This window comes from Opisthocomus hoazin, chromosome 8 (assembly GCF_030867145.1).
Source record: "Opisthocomus hoazin isolate bOpiHoa1 chromosome 8, bOpiHoa1.hap1, whole genome shotgun sequence".
Taxonomy (NCBI): domain Eukaryota; kingdom Metazoa; phylum Chordata; class Aves; order Opisthocomiformes; family Opisthocomidae; genus Opisthocomus; species Opisthocomus hoazin.
This window is the reverse complement of record NC_134421.1, coordinates 69,936,402-69,955,755: the sequence shown is the minus strand read 5'-3', so window position 1 is coordinate 69,955,755 and position 19,354 is coordinate 69,936,402. Positions and strand designations below refer to the sequence as shown.

Genomic DNA, 19,354 nt, shown 5'->3' with positions numbered 1-19,354 from the left:
CACTGCAAACTCGCAGCCCACACTGTGCAACCCCAAACCACATGACCGCCTTTCCAAGCACAACCAATCCCATTTTCAGTGGGACTGATCACACAGACCAGTAAAAATTGCATTATACCAGCGCTGTGGAGTCTGGTCACTAATTAGATTTATTACTATTTATTACAGTACACTCACAGCCTGGTTACCAGTCTTGCTAGCTAAGTTGGTAGTTTCAAAAACTGGATTACAGATGTAAGACAAACTCGCTGATAAGTCCACTGATGTAGTATCTCTGCTGCTTGATGTTTCCATGTACTTACAAACAGCTTTGTGTGGTGGAGTTAGGTTATAAGCATTTGCTTCACACCAGCCAACGGGGAAAATGTCCATAGACTCTACATCAACTATGTACTCTGGAGAGGGCATCTGTAAACCTATAAACACAAATTTATAACAATTCAGACATGGGAATACCAAGCTCAGAGGCATTCAAGCATTCATCATGAACCAAGGGAAGCAAATGATGGAACATACAAAAATAAATCTGCTTCCCTGCGTCAAAATCAGGCATCATTTCGTCTTCAATTTTGCACAGACAGCAATGATAAGGCTGTTGCATTTACAGTGCAATGTAATTCCAGAGAAAATCCCCATTAAGAGCACAGTAAGGGTGCACAGCGAAGCAGCCAAAAGCCAGTAAGGCTAAACATGCATGACTTTCCCCAGCAAGACGGCCTGATTGCCCCCTTGGTCTTCTCATAGAGTTGTACAAACAAGTTAGCAGAAGGCCAGTTGTGTGCTTGCTCTTGCTGGTAAGAGCACGCACATGGGCTGTAACAGGGTGATAGCTAATGTGATAGGCCTGTATGCCCCAGTGCCCCCCTGAAGCTTTTTCATGTAGTTTTGCCCTTAATACACAGTTTTTAAGGGTGGGAGGTGGCCACTCTTCTGTCTAGAAGTGCCATGAATTCTCCTAGGGCTCCTCACTATAACGTGACCTGATGACCCAACAAGGGAGAGGCAGTATAAAAATCCAAAGTGGGACAGATGCACTAATATCTCTGCCATAATACTGACTCCAGAGCCCCACTGAAAATCTCTTGCTTAAAGCAAATCTCTTCCAGTTTGGTTATTGGGTCTCCTTTAGCGGACACTCTCCTCTCTTGGTTTATGTGGGTCGCACTCAAAGACACTGCAGCAAATGCAAATATTCCTGCTGGCTTTGAGTTCTTCTGAAAACAACTCTGAGTCCTGAGTCAAGACACCACTTAATTACTCCAATTCAAGTCCAACCGTGCTGGCACACCCTGGCCAGCCACCTCACCCTCCTCTGCCATTCCCACCCTACAACCTATAGCTCCAGCACCAGCATGAGATGATCTCCTAATAAAAGAGACCAAAGGATCAGCAGCTTTCCCTGCAGCATCCTCGCCTTTGCATCTGTTACAGCATCTTTGCCTCCTGCTTAATGCAGCAGTGTTGGACTGTGCACAGACAGATGACTACAGGGAACTTCCCACTAACGAATGTTCATCAAGGGCTTGCAGCGTAATTGAAACAGTAATTGAACTTTGTGATGGGAATGGCATTGAGGTTGAGATGCAACATTTGGATCAATCTTGTCTCTAGCAATAAACTGGATGCACTTTGAGAGCGTGTGGTTGTATGAAAACCCAAAGGAATCAGGAAAATAGGTGCTGGTGTTCATATTGCAGGAGGAAATAATTAAGAAAATGAAATCATGATGTCTGCATAGATTCATGGATGTCTTCATGGAATTCCTTTGAGCCCTGCATCATGTTCATGGATCATACATTGAAGATACAGTCTCTGTTTCACTAGGATATGGGGAAGGGAAGAGGATGGGATACAGGCACATTACACAGGACGTGACCTGCTCATATGAGGAGCTGAGCCTCAATGCAAGGTCTCAACAGCCGGCATTCCTTGCAAAGCCGTTTCCCTCCATGGGAAAATACCCAGAGGTCACTGCTCATTCGAACCTGATGAAAGCTGCACTCTTCAGTGGGCAAAACATTTTTGCCTAATGCCACAAATCCAGCCAAGGAACTGATGTGAGAACTGCTGAAGTCAGCGGCAAGACACGCACGAAGTGAGCAAGCCATGGATCAAGCCCTAAACAGAGTAAGAGATCAGCACGGTCCCCACTGAAATTTCAGTAGATCTGGGAAAATCCAGCATTTTCATTACTGTAACTGTTCTATAGTGTTATTCTGACCCAATAAACAGATCAAATGTACTTTCCTGCTTGCAAACAGTCACAGACGTGACCGAGATGTGAAAATTCTGTTTTTAGAGTTTACAGCTGCAGTCACCCTGACGAGCAAGGAAGCACCATAATGTCTGTTCTCCTGCAACACCACTATTCCTCTTGTAAGACATATTCATAGCTACTCTGTCCTCCCAGGCATTGCTTCTTCCCTCTGGCAATCGATAACCCTGCCTCACACTTCCAACATCCTACTGCTTCATTTGGCCTCACTCCTATAAGCGGAAAACAGCTTGTTTGAGACTCATTAGTTTCATTTGCTGCATTTTATGCTGCCATTTTCCGAAACTAAGATATGTCCATGAGACTTGAGAGGTTAAATGGAAAAGAGAATGGGGAGACTGGAAATAGGGTGAGGAAAACTTCCATGTCCCACTACAAATCTTGGGCAGAATTGAGCAGCAACTCCGGAAAAGTCTCAATGGGAAAATTATGCAAAATCTCCCTGGAGAAGTGATTAACTAAAAGGTTTTCCTCAAAGTCCTAGGCTGTGAAGAGAGTGTACATTTTTACTTGTACAAATTCACACCAGAAAGCTTCAGCTTTAAAATCTAAAATGAACCAGTAAAAATTAACAATGCAGATGATGAGTAATAAAGTAGCAGAAAGTGATGGGATGCGCACAGCCGTGGATCAGCCCCGTGCTTCTTTTCCACCATGGGGGAACGATACTGCTGCTCATTAAACGCTCGCCCTGAAGTTTACAGAGTTTTGCTACTGTACAAAGCGTGATTTATTAAGCAATGTTCCCTCATGTCTAACTCGGCGCTGCTTAACTACTGTGTTCTGTTTTATGGCTGCAGTTGGGGCTGTCAAACAGCAAAACCGGGAGGGCAACAATGCAAGCTTCAGACGTCCCCATGATAAATGGTGGGACCCAAGGTTGTCAGCGATGGGCTCCCATGGTAGCTGGGGAGTCTTGCTGCTACCAGAATATATTCAGTTAGAAACAACAGTGTATTAATGGAGTAAAAAAAAAAAAAATGCCACAGTTTAAGCCACATTTATTTTACAACTCTGCAAGCAGGGTTTGGGGTTTTTTTTAATGACCGGTTTTAGCCTAACACTGTGCATACTGTAGTCACGTATTTCAACAGCAGCAAAGATTTCCTTTTATTTTTGCAGTCTTTTGCATCTTTTCCTTTTACTACAGATCATTCTGTTCCTGGTATTGAGATATAAAACAAGCATAAGGCATCTATATATCAGAACACAAAAGACAAAGAAATGCACACAGGTTTTTTTTTTTTACGGCAAGTTGTAAAAACATCCTTTAAGAAATTAAAAGAGTAAAAAGCAGGGAGAAAGAGATGAGACAGGAGAGCAAGGCGGGACTGTGTGGCCCTCTCCCTGCCTTTATCCAGAGTCTTGGAGGACGAGTTGATGTAAAGACCCAAGAAACAGCACTTCCTATTGACTATAACAGGCAAGAGTTTGGTGAACACTGAGTCCCTTTGAAAGTACTACAGCTTGGGGGGGGAAGAAAGATTCCAAAATGGCTTAAAGTCTGCATACAAAAGTGAAGGCACCTGGCCATTTAAGAAGGTGAGTTACCAAAATGGGCCAGACTCCTTAAGCAGATGGGTGTAAATTCAACAACAGCCTTAGTGAGAACTGAATTTCAAACAAGCACTGAATCCAGCTCTTTAGCAAAAATATTTGCCACGTGTCCAGACCAGGCTGCAGATGAGCTTTTGCTACTTGGAATCAGAAGACAACCAGTTGTCTGAGATGACAAAACCAAAACCTGCCGTTGCACACAGCTCCACCAAATGCAAAGACGCAAAGTCGTATCCACTCTGTACACTGGAGATAATCACAGAGGAGACAAACTGCCTGGGGTGACAGCTTCTTGTCAGGGTTGGAGAAGGATGACAGTTCAGCTCTCCTACATCTCCCACCTCTGCTGCATTCGGGCACACACCTGAAGCTCTGCTCTCCTCACACCTTAGCCGGCCCAAACCACAAAGCCTAGCAGCCAATACACAAGAAGCACGAACGATTTGGCCTCCCAAGCTTTAGGTAAGGAGGACTCTCTCTTTAGGTAGCAACTGAGTTATAAATCTCTGAGAACAGGATTTATCACAGAGGCATCAAGAAAGCGTTCTCTACCATATAATGCTACTTTTGTAGAGCTAAACACCACAGAACATCTGCCTTTCTTATATTTTAGAGCAAGCTGCTAGCACAGATGAGGTACTCTGGGTTACCTAACAACGTTTTTACCAACTTTAAGTGCCTTGGTTAGAGACCTTTCCTCTTGGACAAATAGCACTATACATTGTCAGATACTGAAATACTTCTTGGGATATTATAATGAATGCTGCACGATGCTGAAGGTGACGTGCTGGATGATGGTGAAGCAATACAGTTAGTATCAATCTGGCTTTCACTGTCTTACAGCCCTAGAATACCAAGAGCTGAGCATCTTGCAAAGGAGGGAAGGTGACTTTTTGTGCAGATCAGGCTTGAGACTTCGTCTCACATGCAATCTTTGCAAGAACCCCTTGGCACGACCCCTGTTCCTCTGTCCTTTCTGGAAATCATGTATTTGACTACGGCTTGTTCTCCCATTAGCCCTTTCCTCGCTGTTTCATCCTGTAAGGACCAAAATAAATTTGCATTAATCCCTGAGAACAAGGGTTCACACTGCTTAACCAGAAACAATCTTGACAGCAGCCTGGATTTAATGCACTTTAGGAAAATTACTCATGAGCCAGCATACCAACTCCATGGGCCATCAAAGACATGGATGACTCCTTTCCTCCTGCCCACCTGCTGCTACAGAGCTCCCAGGGAGCAAGCAGGTGTCACTGACTTCAGCAAAGGAAAGACTTATCATAGAATCACTGAGGTTGGAAAAGACCTCTAAGATCATCAAGTCCAACTGTCACCATCATGCCTACTAAACCATGTCCTGAAGTGCCACATCTACACATTTCTTGAACACCTCCAGGGATGGGGACTCCACCACTGCCCTGGACAGCCTATTCCAATGTCTGACCACTCTTTCAGTAAAGACATTTTTCCTAGTATCATAGAATCATAGGTTGGAAAAGACCTCTAAGATCATCGAGTCCAACCAACACCACCATTCCTACTAAACCATTTCCTGAAATGCCATATCTACACGTTTAATACCTCCAGGGATGGGGACTCAACCACCTCCCTGCGCAGCCTGTTCCAATGTCTGACCACTCTTTCAGGAATGAAATTTTTCCCAATATCCAATATAAAACTCCCCTGACACAACTGGAGGCCATTGCCTCCCGTCCTATCTCTAGTTACTTGGGAGAAGAGACCAACACCCGCCTCATTACAACCTCCTCTCACGTAGTTGTAGAGAGCAATAAGGACCCCCCTCAGCCTCCTCTTCTCCAGGCTAAACAGCCCCAGTTCCCTCAGCCACTCCTCATAAGACTAGTTCTCTAGACCCCTCCCCAGCCTCGCTGCCCTTCTCTGGACACGTTCCAGCAACTCAATGTCCTTCTTGTAGTGAGGGGCTCAAAACTGAACACAGTACTCGAGGTGAGGCCCCACCAGTGCTGACTTGCTCTGTTTCCTTTCGATTCCACTCTCTGCAGGGCAACTCTGTAACCTGGAGGCCAGCACAAGTTTCATTTTTCCCCATCCTTTCTTCCTCTTAGGAGTCTGGGATGCCATCAACATGCATTATTCCCCGAGCTGCAGAATATGACTGCGCCCTGCTTTCCTCCTAGCTCACTAAGACAACATGTCATTGTATTTCTTGGGGTTGTACACAGCAAGTGTTTAAGAGACGTTGCTCTTTCATCAGCCCAGTCTCTCAGAGATGCCTTGAAACATCTAGTGGCATCCATCAGAAATGCAGAATGTATCTATCTAACAGCACGTGGCTGCAAACAAAGAGGCGGGGATATTTTAACGTCTCCCTGAACCATCATGGTAGCTTAACCAGATGCATTTTATTTTGCAAATGGGAGGGGCTTCCAGCAAGATGTTGTTTTTTGACTGTGTCAGGGCTGGCAGCACAGGGGAAGGCATGTCTGCCTTACGTACTCATCCAGAGGCAGAAGCACAGATCTTACAGAGGTCAGTGGTGAGCACTACTATGGGCCACCAGAAGTTCCTTTGATATTTTCATGGTTCTCCAGAAGAAAGCAAAGAAGCATATTGCATTTGTAGTTGATGCTGACCCAATTATTACTGATTTCAGAGGGAAACTGAAGCTCCTATCTTCCTTATAGATGAAGCCAGTAGCTTCAAATAATAGTGTGTTACCTTGATGGGTAAAAATTAGACTATGTTGTGACAATGACAGATGCTACAACAACTTTATGGTTTATCACAGTGCCCATCAAAACACTTAAATGACCATGGCTCAAAAAAAACCCCACAGTTTTTAAAGCAACAGTAATAAGAATCCCTACTTTGTTCTAAATTATACTTACTTAAGAAGTCCTAGCCCAGATGAATTGAGAAAGAAAATCCCAAGAGCAAAATCACATAAAAAATGAGCTCACCTATATGTCATTTCAAGAAAGATATAAATGGAAGTTTTGATATGGTATTATGCTCTGCTGGTTTTTCAGCACTCTCTTAATACTGTTTGTACAGTGGTGGTGTTCTCCACAAGGTGATTGCTTTGTATATCAACGAAGGAAACTACACACTCACAAGGAGGAGGGATACGAGCATGTGATGGCCATGGTGAGGAGCAGCATATATTGCAGAAGTTTTATGGACCTAGGTGACAACAGGGAGGGAGGGAGGGAGGAAGAGAGGAAGTTCCAGGGAGGCAGGGGATCCCATGAGAGTGTGTTGGGTATCACAGTGGAAGCCTCAGCCGCACAAGTGAGGCAAAACCTCCATTCCCAGGATGGAGGTCTACCATGATGGCAGTGAGAAGGATTCTATCATCCGTAAAGATCACGCTGACAGAGTCCACATGGATGGGAGGGTGGAAGGTCTTGTGGCTCCCTCAGGGAGAGAGCAGGGAAAGATAATTCTTTATAATGTATTATTGGTCAACACGTATAAAAAGGAAAGCCTGGAGAAAGCAGTGTTGTGCAGAGGATGAAGGACAAAATTAAAAGAATGTTTGAGTGAACCACAAAAACAGAAGAAGCCTTTACAGCACATACCTTCAAGGTGAAGCCACATTAACCGTCCTTTAACTGAGGTGATAGAAGCGACACATATCTCTGCAGGGTTCCTGGGGTTCACCGCCTCCAGCTTCATGTTCTTCGTAAAGCCACGGCTGAAGGATGTCTGAAAGAGTCAAGGACCCACACTTAAGCATGGAACTGCAGCGCTGCATGACTTTAATTAGGCTGTCTACTGGGAAGCATAAATTCAGCAGAGTTTGCTTTTCAGTGGCAGTGCAGAAGACACTGAAGAATACAAAGACATCCAGACTGAAAATGGAGCTGCCCTGGACACCCATATGAAAAAACAATGATGGCAACAAATCAGGAAGCAATGTATTTCGTGGTTTATGCCAATCCCTAACGCTCAGAGACCGGGAGGAGGTTACTCCACCAGCCTGAAGTGTATTTAAATGCTTGCTAGTGATGCATTTACTGTACACCATTGTTGCTGGGACGTTACACAGAGGGTTCCCAGATCTACTGTATTTGAGCATCTCTCACATTGCTAGGAGAAACCTTGTAATGCAAATAACCCATCTTGCCTTAGACCAGATAAACTTCCTCACACATTTAGCTTCCCCAAAACCCTCTCCACAAGCCAAGCCTCGAGCTACTCCTCACACACTTTCCTCCTTACCCTCTATCCCTTCTAGTGCTCCCTCTCCTTTCATTTTATGCTCAGTCTCTTCCCAATATCCCCAACACCACTACCCCTAGAATGCACTCATGCAATACTTGTGCCCATGCTGCGGCTTCCTTTCCTTGCATTTTCCTCCCCTCTGTCCTACCTGTTCTGCACCACATCAGCTGTGAATGCTTGAATTTCTCTGCACACAGTAGCAAAAAAAGGTTCCCATTCTTGGCTGAGACTTTGAGATAATAATTAGCATGGGTAGTAATTGTCACTGACTCAAAAATGGCACCAACCTCTCATCCAGCAACCCCATGGAAGCAACTGGAAGCCAGACTCAAATTCAACCCTTCCGCCATTTGTACAGGCACTTCACCTTGAACAATCATTGGGAACAATCTGTGAGACTAAAAACTTTGTATTTGGTCTTCTTTTTCACCAAGGGGCCTTCCAAGAACGTGCTGCTAGTGTCTAACATTGCTTGGACTGTCACAAGCCTTGCTCAGCTCACAGACCAGCTTCACCCTGTAAAAGCTGCCAACAGCCAGGACTGCAGAACAGCACAGCGAGTTTGTTTAAATGCCTTTTGTGTTGCCTAACGAGGAAAAGTCATTTATCATCGCACCGGCTCCTTTCATTGCAATTTGGTGCTGGAGGCTAATTTATACAGAATCAATGGCAAAACAGTTAGCTGGGAGTTTATTTTACTAAGCATTTGGTCATGTCAATCCATTTCATAACTGCCTCTCCTTGTTAAATTTCCCCCCCTGGGGAAACAGTTACAGCACATCCACTTCCAGCACCACGTCTAGCTGCACTAGGTGGAAGATGTGCTTGCAGTACAGCTCCTATCAAAGAGCTGCTCACAGCCATGAAACAAATGGACCGGCTTGCCAGGGAGGAGGCACAAGTGACAGCAGCGAGACTGCATCTCTCTGCAGAGAACCGTATTATTGAGAGTGAAAGAATACAGACACATGTTCATCTGATGAATGTTTCCTTAAAAAAAAAAAAAAAAAAAGACAAAAAAAGGTGCTTAGACCCGATTTGATCTTCGGAGGATATTACAGACAACTATTCTCACAGCTGCCAGTGTTGAGAGTACAGGTCCACTACTTGACAAAACAAAGAGAGATATAAAGAAAACGGAGGGGTGCTTGCAGAAGAGAAGAAATGCAGCAGTTGTCCCACTCCATTGGTACGATGCAGCATTGTCCATCTTCTCTCAGCACCTGCAGAAATATTTGCTTGCAGTCCATTGAGGCAGAGGTTTTGCAAAGGATGGCACAAGAAATGGGGCAAAGAAATCCTAACTGACTGGATTCCCCAGTCAAACTGCTGATGATACAGGTCCTCTGAATTAATCAACATAAAAGTGTTCAAATTCATCAATTTGCCATCAAAGGTCTGTTCCAAGTCAGACTGCCCTTGGGCCACCATAGCAGAGGAAAAACATGGCTGGTGGCTTGTGAGACCGTCTCAATTCTGCTTTTCACAACTTTGCAAACCCTTCTGAGCTTATTTTAGGTACCGCTACGTTTTCAGTTATTGATGGTATCTCAACTTCCATCATTTGATGGGAGCATGAAGAAGAGCACCAGGTTGTTGTAAAAGGCAGAAGGCCACATCTGCGTTTCACCAAGTGATGAAGACCTGTTGGATCAAGCCACGTCAGACTGTCATAGCCAGAAAACAGCCTGCAAAAGACTATTTCCAAAGCTCTGAATCTTAATGGCCTCGAGTGTTAATGATGTGCTGCTCACTCTCACTTCACTGTCGCTGTATCAAGGAGGCACGTGAACTGTCACAAAGACCAGAGCATCCATGCAGGTTGATCACTCTTATACTCTGAGCTCAACAGCTTCAACCTTAGCTTTTAAACACATCTGGTTTGGTTGAACACATCCCTTCAGACACCTAGCAGGTGACAAGGGCCAAATGATATCATGTAACTTTTTTCTACCCAGTTTATGTTTTTTAAATATTACTTGAACCACTTGTAACAGTCACTTAAGATTGTTCTTGTGGTAGGTGCTGTACAAAATCAGAAAGGAGATGAAGAGCAGGAAAACTAAGTGCATCAGATAAAAACAAGAGCAAGATAGTATGTTTTCTCTTTTAAGGATGGAGACCTGAAACACTTTTCCAGCTTCCTTCCTAAGACAGGATCATGGTGGTCTGGGGGAACCTCCCAAAGCCTTGTTCCAGCTTTTCTGTGTGAGCAACCGCGTTTCGCATGGATCGACAGGAGCAACACAGAGGCAAAAAGAGAACTTACGTTTCTAAAGCACAGGTGAGGTGCTGCCTCCGCTCCACACTGCTTCTGGTAGTCTGCCCAGTCAAAATCCTGGCCAGAGTAACCTGCAGGATGACAAAACAGCAAGTGCCATCAGCCTCCACTTCCCACCAGAGAGTGAGCATGAAATGGGCCCCAAGGAGATGACCATTTGTGTTTCAGCATCCCATCCCACCCCAGTGAACTGTATAGTATCAGCAGGCAAGTTCTCTGGATGCCTCTTTATACAACATGAGAGCCAATGCCAACACTTCTCCAGTCCTCACTCACACACCTTCTGCATTCCACTTTGAAAACAGCTTCTTCATTAAAAAAGTAGTAAAACATATTTCTTTTCCTTATTTACCCTTGCCTGTGAGCATCTCCTAGGCTTTAATAAACCCATAACTACCCCGAAGTGCCACTCTCCAGGTGGGGCTAGTCATGGACTTCTTTCTCCTTTAGCAATCTAAAAAAATGGTGTTATGGACCTGGACACCTAGGGTTCCTCAGCAGTGCACAGGGAGAGGACAAGTACAGTCAGAAGCTGATCCATCTTCTCCCTGAAAGCATGAGATAAAGTCTCCTCTCTCTTCACTGATATGGGTGTACCCTCCATGACTGAATTTCCAGCACTTCAGCGTATATGAGCTGAATCCTGTCATAGTAAGCATGTTATCCAAGGTTTATAGAAAACTGGAGCAGAGCTGGAAAATGAACGCAGATTTCCCAGCTCCCAAATTAAAGTCTCAGCAACTAGATGAGCCCTTCAGTCTCTGCTTCTAGGAAAAAAAAAAAGGGAGGCAACATTGATTTATATGAGAATCTCTCTAACAGTCCCAACACAGAGACAAAACAGACCTCTGTTCATTCACTCTTCTTACCTCGCTTTTTAGGCAATAAACTCTTGGGACAGAGAGGGGGTTTTTTTAAATCTGCTTTTTGGGGTTTTTTTTGTCTGTCTCAGTCTACATTTTCAGAGTGCTTAAAACCAACGAATGCTAATCCTGGCCAGAGCCCCATGACAATACTGTTGATACTCTAACAAGATTATTGCAGAACTACCCTCACTGGCAAGTTTCAGGAGTTGCCTAAAGGCCAAATTCAGTCTCCCTGCCTGGCATCTCAGCCTGGCCTCATTTCACAGAAGGTCCTTTAATGCCTTTTTCATTGATAGTCAAAAAGGGACACTCAAGATCAGATGGGAATGAATCATTCATGACAATGAAAACTGTGAATTTTTTTGTAGGCAAGAAAGGACTGGAATACTGAATGCAGTCACCTATCAGTCACGCAGATCCAAAAAGGGAGGTAAAAATTTTCAAAATAAAGTCCCAAGTATCTTGCTAAGATGCAAGTATCTGAGATAACATGAACTTCTAATTCTAATGATTGCATACATGCCAAACAAATTAATGACATAAAGCCTTGAGCTAATATGTTTGTCTCTGTGGGTCATGAAAGTGCATAATAATTGGAAATCTAGAAATAAACATGCACAGGGAAGTTAACAAGGGCAATTACTTATACAGAATGTTCATTTTTCATACCAAAAAAAAAATAAAAAAAAAAAATCCCTGCACTGTCTTTTAACAACCAATTTCTGCAACGGTATTTTCTTCCCGATTCTTCTCCATCGCCTTTTTTCTCTCCAGTTATTTGTTTCCCAGACACTTTTCAGCTTTGTAAAATGAAACAGGAAACAGGAGGAGAAGCACACATCACGTCAGAAGGGGATTCATCAGACCACATACAGATGTTTGCAGTGGAGACATCTATACCTGCGCCTGTCACCCTGGGTTCCCTAAAGAGTCAACAGAGAAACAGGCAGGTCTAGAGGTGATCCGTCTGTCCTCCTACAGAAGGAGCAGAACTGCCCTGTGAAAGTCCCTCTCATTCTTCACTGAATCCAGAAGCAGCTAAGGTGATGGGCTCAGGTGGGGACAGCCACTGCGTAGTTGTCTACATTAAATTACCTGGGGTCCACCCCAGCTGCCAGAGCATGTCACCTTGAGGAACCCAAAAACCTGCCCACGCCTTGCACGTTCTCTCACCTCTGATTTAAACCCCTCATGGGTAAGTTCTGAATCTTAATTGCAAGCTACGTAAAACCTTAGCAGAGTGGGGGAAAAGGCACATTCAGAAGGCTTCAGTGAGATATAAAAACTTGACTGTGTTGACACTGCACAACTGCCTTCTGGCTTGCCCTGCACCACTGAAATTGCTGGAAGACCTTTTGCTGTAGACTTCAGCAGGAACAAAACCTGGAAGGGCAGTTAGCGAGTTTGCCATAACTCACCTCAGGAGCCCAGTGAGGTTGGCTCCAAGAGCAGCATATTCAGGAACTGGCTTCCAACAAGCCTGGACCTCTATATATGACCTTTCCATGGAGCACCATAATACAGGCTAAATGTGTACCCCCGTTAGCACATGGCATTCACATACTGTTATCCTTTAAGGCTCAGCCCAAGTAATAACATTCAAAGCTTTGCTGGCATGATTCACCCGCGGCTCCCCAAACACATAAAACCTCGTTGTGTTTGCTACCTCGACTCTCAGCATGGAAGAGCCCAGCAGTTTAATCAGAAGCAAATAGAACAATACAAATGTACTGAAGGTTTTGGAATTGGGATTTCCTTAGTATGCCTTACAACTAAGAGCATTCCTTTTTCCCCCAACAATGGTTGTTACTCTAAAGGGAAGTGGTCTGTAAATCCAGCTCCAATAAACATAAACAGCATTTGTTCAATGTTTATACAGCAGCAGTAAATGGGCATTCATTTTTGGCACTGTACAGGAAAATACTGCTCTCTACTTCTAGTAGCAAATGTTTGCACCTCCTGTTCATGACTCATCTACTGTATGTTTGGCATCAGCAAAGGCCTGATAGGCAAAAAGGCAAGAGAAGGGATATCAGAGAAATAAGGGACTCCGAACCCAAATACCCCAACCTGGCACACTGTTCTGACGAAATAAAATCAGTTAATTTTAAAATCAGAAAACTTCCTAGTCAACAACAAATTAACCAAAATACCCAAGCAAAGAAATACAATACAGCAAAGAAATTCTTTTCACAAACAGAAAAAGGACTTCTTCCATTGTCATATGGAAACTTCTTGCCTTTCAACAGGGAGAGACATTTAGGCAACACTAAATATTGTCAACATATATTCTGTTGGCCGGGACAGCATGAGCGCTGAGGAAACAGGAGGCTGGTCAAATCTGGTGCAAGAAGGGTCCATTCTGGACACCCCAGCGCAGGTAGAGCTGTCCAGTGATTTGGGTGGAAATGGCGGGATTTCCTCCTCGTTCTGCAGACTTGCTCATTAGCAGCCAGCTCACACCACAGCCTTCCTCACTTCCACAGCGTTGTAGCCCTCTCGTATCAGTCCTGCTTATTTCTTTATGCAAAGCTGATATTATTCTGCTCAGAGAACACGGGCTCCCTCAGTGGGGGTTTGGATGCTTTTCACTTTCCCTCTCCTTTTTTTTGGTGGTTTGTGGTTTTTTGTTGTTTTTTTTTGTTTTTGTTTTTTAACAAACCATTCCAATGTCTGATTACCTTTTAGAGACTCCAAGAGCGTGCCTGCCCATGGAAGAGGTTTTTGACACCGCAGGTACTGAGATGCAGTTTGGGCATGCAGCCCTCATAAGCTGTGTAAAATATACGGCAATATATAGCATCCGTCTATCTCCCACTTGCTTTATGCCTGTTTAATAGGTTTCCTCCAGGATTTCTGATCTGACAGCACAAAGCAAAGTTTATTCTCATGAGGGGAATGAGGGGAGACTTCCTACACTTTCTCAGGAGCCCTGGTGGACCCCAATTACCAGGCATCCCACCAGATATTTACTTGCCCCTTAGACTTTACTGGCCAAGTTGAGAAATATCCGTGCAACAGACGCTACAGCCACTTCTAAAAACGTCGGCATCTAAAAACGAGTTCGCATGCACTTGACCCGAAAAATACCATTTCAGACAGGCTTTGTACCAGCACGGATTGGAAATTATTAGGCCATGACCCTGTAAAAACAAATGTCTGGCCTATGGTCTACTTTAGTTAATTAGCTGGTCTGGGGGAAGCTCCATGTGAATTTGGGGTGGAAAAACCAAAACATTCCATTTACTTTTATTTTTAGCAACTTTTCTTTTTTAAGCAGGAGGGAGCTAAAGTATCCAGACAGCACATTTATTTCACTAAAGGCAACAGTGTAATCATGGATGCACTGTATGCAGCTGCACGCACAGGACTCCAGGACTTTGGTGGGAATTTCAAATTACATGTGCTGAAGAGACAATCTGGATATACATAAGAGTCCGCTGAATCTGGTAGGGAATAACCCTTCGCTTCCCTGGCAGCATACTTTTTTCCAAAATTACAACAAATCTGCACACGCAAAACTTCGTGGGATTTTTTTTTTTTTAGGCATTTCTTTTTCTCCCAAGCAATACCGATTTTTGGCAAAGGGTCAACATCCCAGCCAGCTTAAAAAAAAATCTAAAATTCCGGAGAGCCAACACATTTTGCAAGCAAAGAAATGTTGCTAGGGCACCGCAGGTGGTTGTCTGAAATCGCAAGTAATTAACTGCACTGCTATGAAGTTGGGAAATAGCACGGTTGGAGGCTGCTTCTCCTGGCTTTGACCTGAACACTGCTCACAATTTGCCCTCGCCTGGGATTTTTTGAGACAGCTAAGGAAATGCCTACGTGGTCTTGGGCAGGCAGCCTGTGAGTTTAGTTTAGACATTCCGATCTAGGAGCTTTGCTGGGCCTTGGTGTTGTACCAAGGTGGATGCTACAGGGAGACACCTTGTTTGCCTCTAGTATGATATGACTTTTAACGCTCCTTTTGCTCCCTACACAAAGCATCGCTAAGATGCATTGTACAGGAATTCGTTAGGCTTTGGTGCACTGCTTCAGACTACAAAACACGTGGACATCGACTTGCCAGCGAGATGCATTTGCAGAGATGTTTGTGCGGTGGTGTGAGCCAGAACAGCCCCAGTGACTCAAGACAGCTTCTCTGGCTCGAGATACTTAGTGTGATGCTCTGCGGTGAACGGTATCGTGGTTTTCAAGACAATACAAAGAGGTAAACTTCCTTCAGAGGAAACCCACAAATCACTGAGTAGGTATACGAACCCTTGGGAGGTGTGAGATTGACTCCATTTTTAAGGCACCACTGTATTGGCAAGATCCCTAAGGAATCCGCATGGCAAAGCATTGAGATTTTGCTGGGTTCAGGTCTCAGGTCATCAATGGTCACTTGTAAATAATGATTGTTAAAAACCTAAGGGGTGAAAAAGAAGAAAATAAAGTCAGAAATTAAAATTTGCTGTAACATTAGGTAATATGGAAAGCTGAAACAGCCAGGCCCTGTATTGAAATGACTCCTGAAAATAACTCACTCTCACCTAACACTTTTCATGAAAGTGCTTCTACCAAAGAGATCAAAGCCTGAGTTTTAGAGATGGATAAACTGAGGCAAGGGAAAGTGCTGTGGTTCAGGGTCACTCAGTGTGCCCATAGGAGAGCAGGAACTGGAGGCAATCCTGGAGACCCCACAGCCTTCCTCTCTCTTGCCTTTGAGAGTGTGGGTTTAATATTCAGCTACCACCTCCACCCAGCTGTTTCATTTCAAAAGGTTTCCCAGATGTGGAGGAAAAAGATCTATGCATGGAGGGGAGACAGAGATAAAAGGGGGATCGCCTTTTTTTGCATGGAAGTGGTAGATGGACATGCTCATCTCCATTGCATCTAAGTGCATACAGTCATCTGGTGATTCTTGTGGGTAAGAAACAACTCACTAATTAGGAACACCCATGGATTTTAAACATATTTCTTCACATGTTCTCCAGCCAATGAAGTACAACTCTTGACTTTTCCTAAACGTGGTAGAAATCAGTAAGAGGTTCCTAATCAGGTCCTTTTCATCCCTCCTTTCTGGGAGCTCACCTTGGTCACTGATGCAGGACAGATATGAAATGGCTCCCTTTCATTCACTGCCTCCAGCTTCATCCCCACAGTGAAGAAGTGGTTTCGCAAATCAGCATGGTCCTGTGAGAAGAGAAACACACAGTGTGTCAGTGCCATCCACCAAGGAGGGGTCAACATATTTAAAAATCTATTTGAAATGTGTCCATGTGGATTTTGTCACTTAGCTGACCATCAGACTGACTTCCAGCTCCAAGTGGATGCTCCTGGTCCTATACTCTTTTCATGCCAACCCAACCACAGAAAGAGAGGGGACAGCCCATCTTCTAGAGGACAGATCTGTGGGACCAAGCCCACCATATCTCAAGTACAATGTGCATCCATCTCATTGGTAGCATCTAACTTCAACTTAGTCAACAAGGAGATTGCACTTGACAAAATGAGGACCTGTCTGAGAAATAGCTACTTGAAAATCTCCCCTTTGTAGAGCCTCTTCACCTCCAACAGCCATCTGAGAGTAACCAGAGGTCCAGAGGTGTCAGGACTCAACGTTAAGGTCCCCCAGGGTAGTGCACAGCATGGGTGCAAACAGATCAAGATGGCCTTGATTTACCCTGATGGATGTCTGTCTCCTGCAGGGCACCAAAATAAGGACGTGGGCTGGTTTCCACATCCTGCAAGATGGGAAGGTCTTTTCTCCAGCCAGGAGACTAAAGGTGGACTGAAGCCCAGACAATGAACTCAGACCCAAAATGTGGGCAACAAGAGAACACGCTGGTGGGAAAACATGCAGCTGTGCTCATGTACATGCCCACCACAACACTTTCACCTGGGACCAAATCTGGCTTCACCCAGAGGGTCACACACAGCAGCTTTGGGGATAGCAGAGGATGCAGTCCCAAAACTCAGAAGCAACCCAGGTTCAGCTCCCTGACTGGCGACCAGTTTAGTGTTTAATATCTACCAAATCACTCCATCCCTCATGACTGCTGTCTAATAGGTGTACAAGCTGGCATCCTAATTCCAGAGTAATGATCACATTCTGTGTTTATTCAACAAAAATGTCCTACAGTATCTCGCAACCATCTGTGTATTAGCCAATACAAGCGTAAAAAGCGATAATGTTATATTTAAGACACACAGATGACTCCAAAACTCCAAGCAGAAAGCTTGCTATCTAATAAGTGGTTAGCAATGTCATTCCCATCTATATTCATTGCTACAAGTTGTATTCTTGTTCCAAAATGATTTTCTATTGATCCAAAGTTGTATGTCATTGTGCTTTCTTTTCCCAAGAACTGTCTTCACTTGTAGACTTAACAACTTCTATTTTGGTATCTTGCATTCCTGCTGCCATTAGAGGTAAGGATTTTTACAAGCTCCAACTGCGGCTAAATGAATTGTTGTTTACATCTTACCACCCTGCAATGTTACAGAGCCTTTCCTGTGAGAACTAAAAAGCAATCAAAAAAAAGAATCATAATGGATTTAGTCTCACAGCAGGTGAAGTCTATACTGATGGGGAAACTGAGGAAGATTAAGCAATAATGGCTCAAAGCCCAATGAACTAATGACTGAGGAAGGAGCAGACATTGAAGAGTTTGGGCATCCTGCAGCGCAGCATAACCATCAGCAATACCTGCACTTGCTGGCAGTCGCTTCCAAATCACTACAGCCCCAGAGGGACAGGAGATCCATTTCTAGCCGCTTCACACAGAGAGTATTTCATCGAATAAAAGTCTGAACCAGAGAAGAGAATTTGGCTCCTTGTACATAGATGTTGCATTGTACCAGGGATGTACCGGACAGACAGGTTATCAAAATTGCCATCTCCCCGACTGAAAAGGCTTAAGTTGGGAAGATGATTGCCGCAAAAATCAGACCTCGTCAGCACTGAACTTCACATCTCCAATGGCAAAAAGCGTCTGGACTGGAGGGCTGCCTCCTCCCACATGAGGATTCACACCCGGCAGCTCTTAATCCTTCGGGTGAAGTTGTAAAGAAAAGGCAACTTTGCAAAATGCACATCTGGAAGTAAGCTTACACTGCAGCATCTTCCCATTAAAAGTTCCAGTATTCAATTTACGCTTGTATCCAGCTTCAGTACATCATAAGCCAAGTACCAAAGTACTTAATCATGTTTATCTTTAAACATGCAAGCAGTTTCATCAACTTTAAGTGATTTGTTGATTAAGACCAAAATATATCGAGACCAAACCATACTGCTTCTCATTTTTGTTTCAATCCATTTCTTTGGTTCTTCTCCTTCTATTTGTTTTGGCCCTTTTCAAAGGGAAAAAAAAATCAGGTAAGGGGGGGAAAAAAAGCTAGTAACATTTAAAGCTATTTTACTTCAAAGCATGTCCCCTTTTCTCCACACACTATGTACCTTAGGATCAAATGTCCCTTCTCATTCAGCGTAGCGTGTAAATATCTTCCCCATTAAATTAACAGCAAGAGTGAACTCGCAAGGGGAGCTCATGGGATCTCATGTACGTCTCCCTTTTGAGGGTCAAAATCCTCTTTGAAGCAGGAACGTACATTTGTTTGGAGAAGGGCTGCGGAAGTAAAAAGCTTGTCTGTGTTAAATGTCATTTTTGAGATGGAAAAGCTTTCATGGAGAAAAAGCCTTTGTATCGTACCTCTCTGGCAAATGGTCAGGGTCTGGATATCTGATCTCTCTTGTATATTTGCTAAAAAGAGGCATCAAAATTCACTGAAACAGCCTTAGATTTTTGCAGCCACAAAAGGAAAAAACGATCCTGATACCGTTCTCTGGTTCCAGTGCTGGAGTTGCCTCAGTCAGCAGGGAATTACTTAGGATTTGGCATATGCTCCTCTTCAAAACTCCAATTAATTTACATAATTTCTAAGAATAGGTTCCACAGAAGTGAATGCAAAGCTTTTAATTAGTATTAGACTCAAAGTGATACACTGGATAATGAACTGCTCTCTCCTCCCTTTATTCACATTGACAGGAACGGTGCCTGTTTAATAGAGGCAGCTACAAGCAGAGGACTGGACGGGTGAGACTTTCCCCTGGTCCCCATCAGGCTCTGCAGCCAAGCAAAAGAAATGCTTGTAATTATTATGGGTGGCAGAATTCAACCC

The 19,354-nt window shown here is 44.0% G+C and overlaps 1 protein-coding gene across 2 annotated transcripts in view; it reads right to left on the bottom strand.

Moving 5' to 3' along the window:
• The window catches only part of SFMBT2 (Scm like with four mbt domains 2), a 125,713-nt gene that overhangs the window by 35,476 nt on the left and 70,883 nt on the right, over positions 1-19,354 (bottom strand). For both annotated transcript variants that reach the window (XM_075428530.1, XM_075428532.1), the window contains 5 exons: positions 16,265-16,366; positions 15,452-15,599; positions 10,311-10,393; positions 7,396-7,522; positions 303-416 (listed from right to left, as the gene is read on the bottom strand). In XM_075428530.1, the coding sequence (XP_075284645.1) occupies positions 303-416; positions 7,396-7,522; positions 10,311-10,393; positions 15,452-15,599; positions 16,265-16,366 (574 nt within the window). The remainder of the gene's footprint in view (positions 1-302; positions 417-7,395; positions 7,523-10,310; positions 10,394-15,451; positions 15,600-16,264; positions 16,367-19,354) is intronic.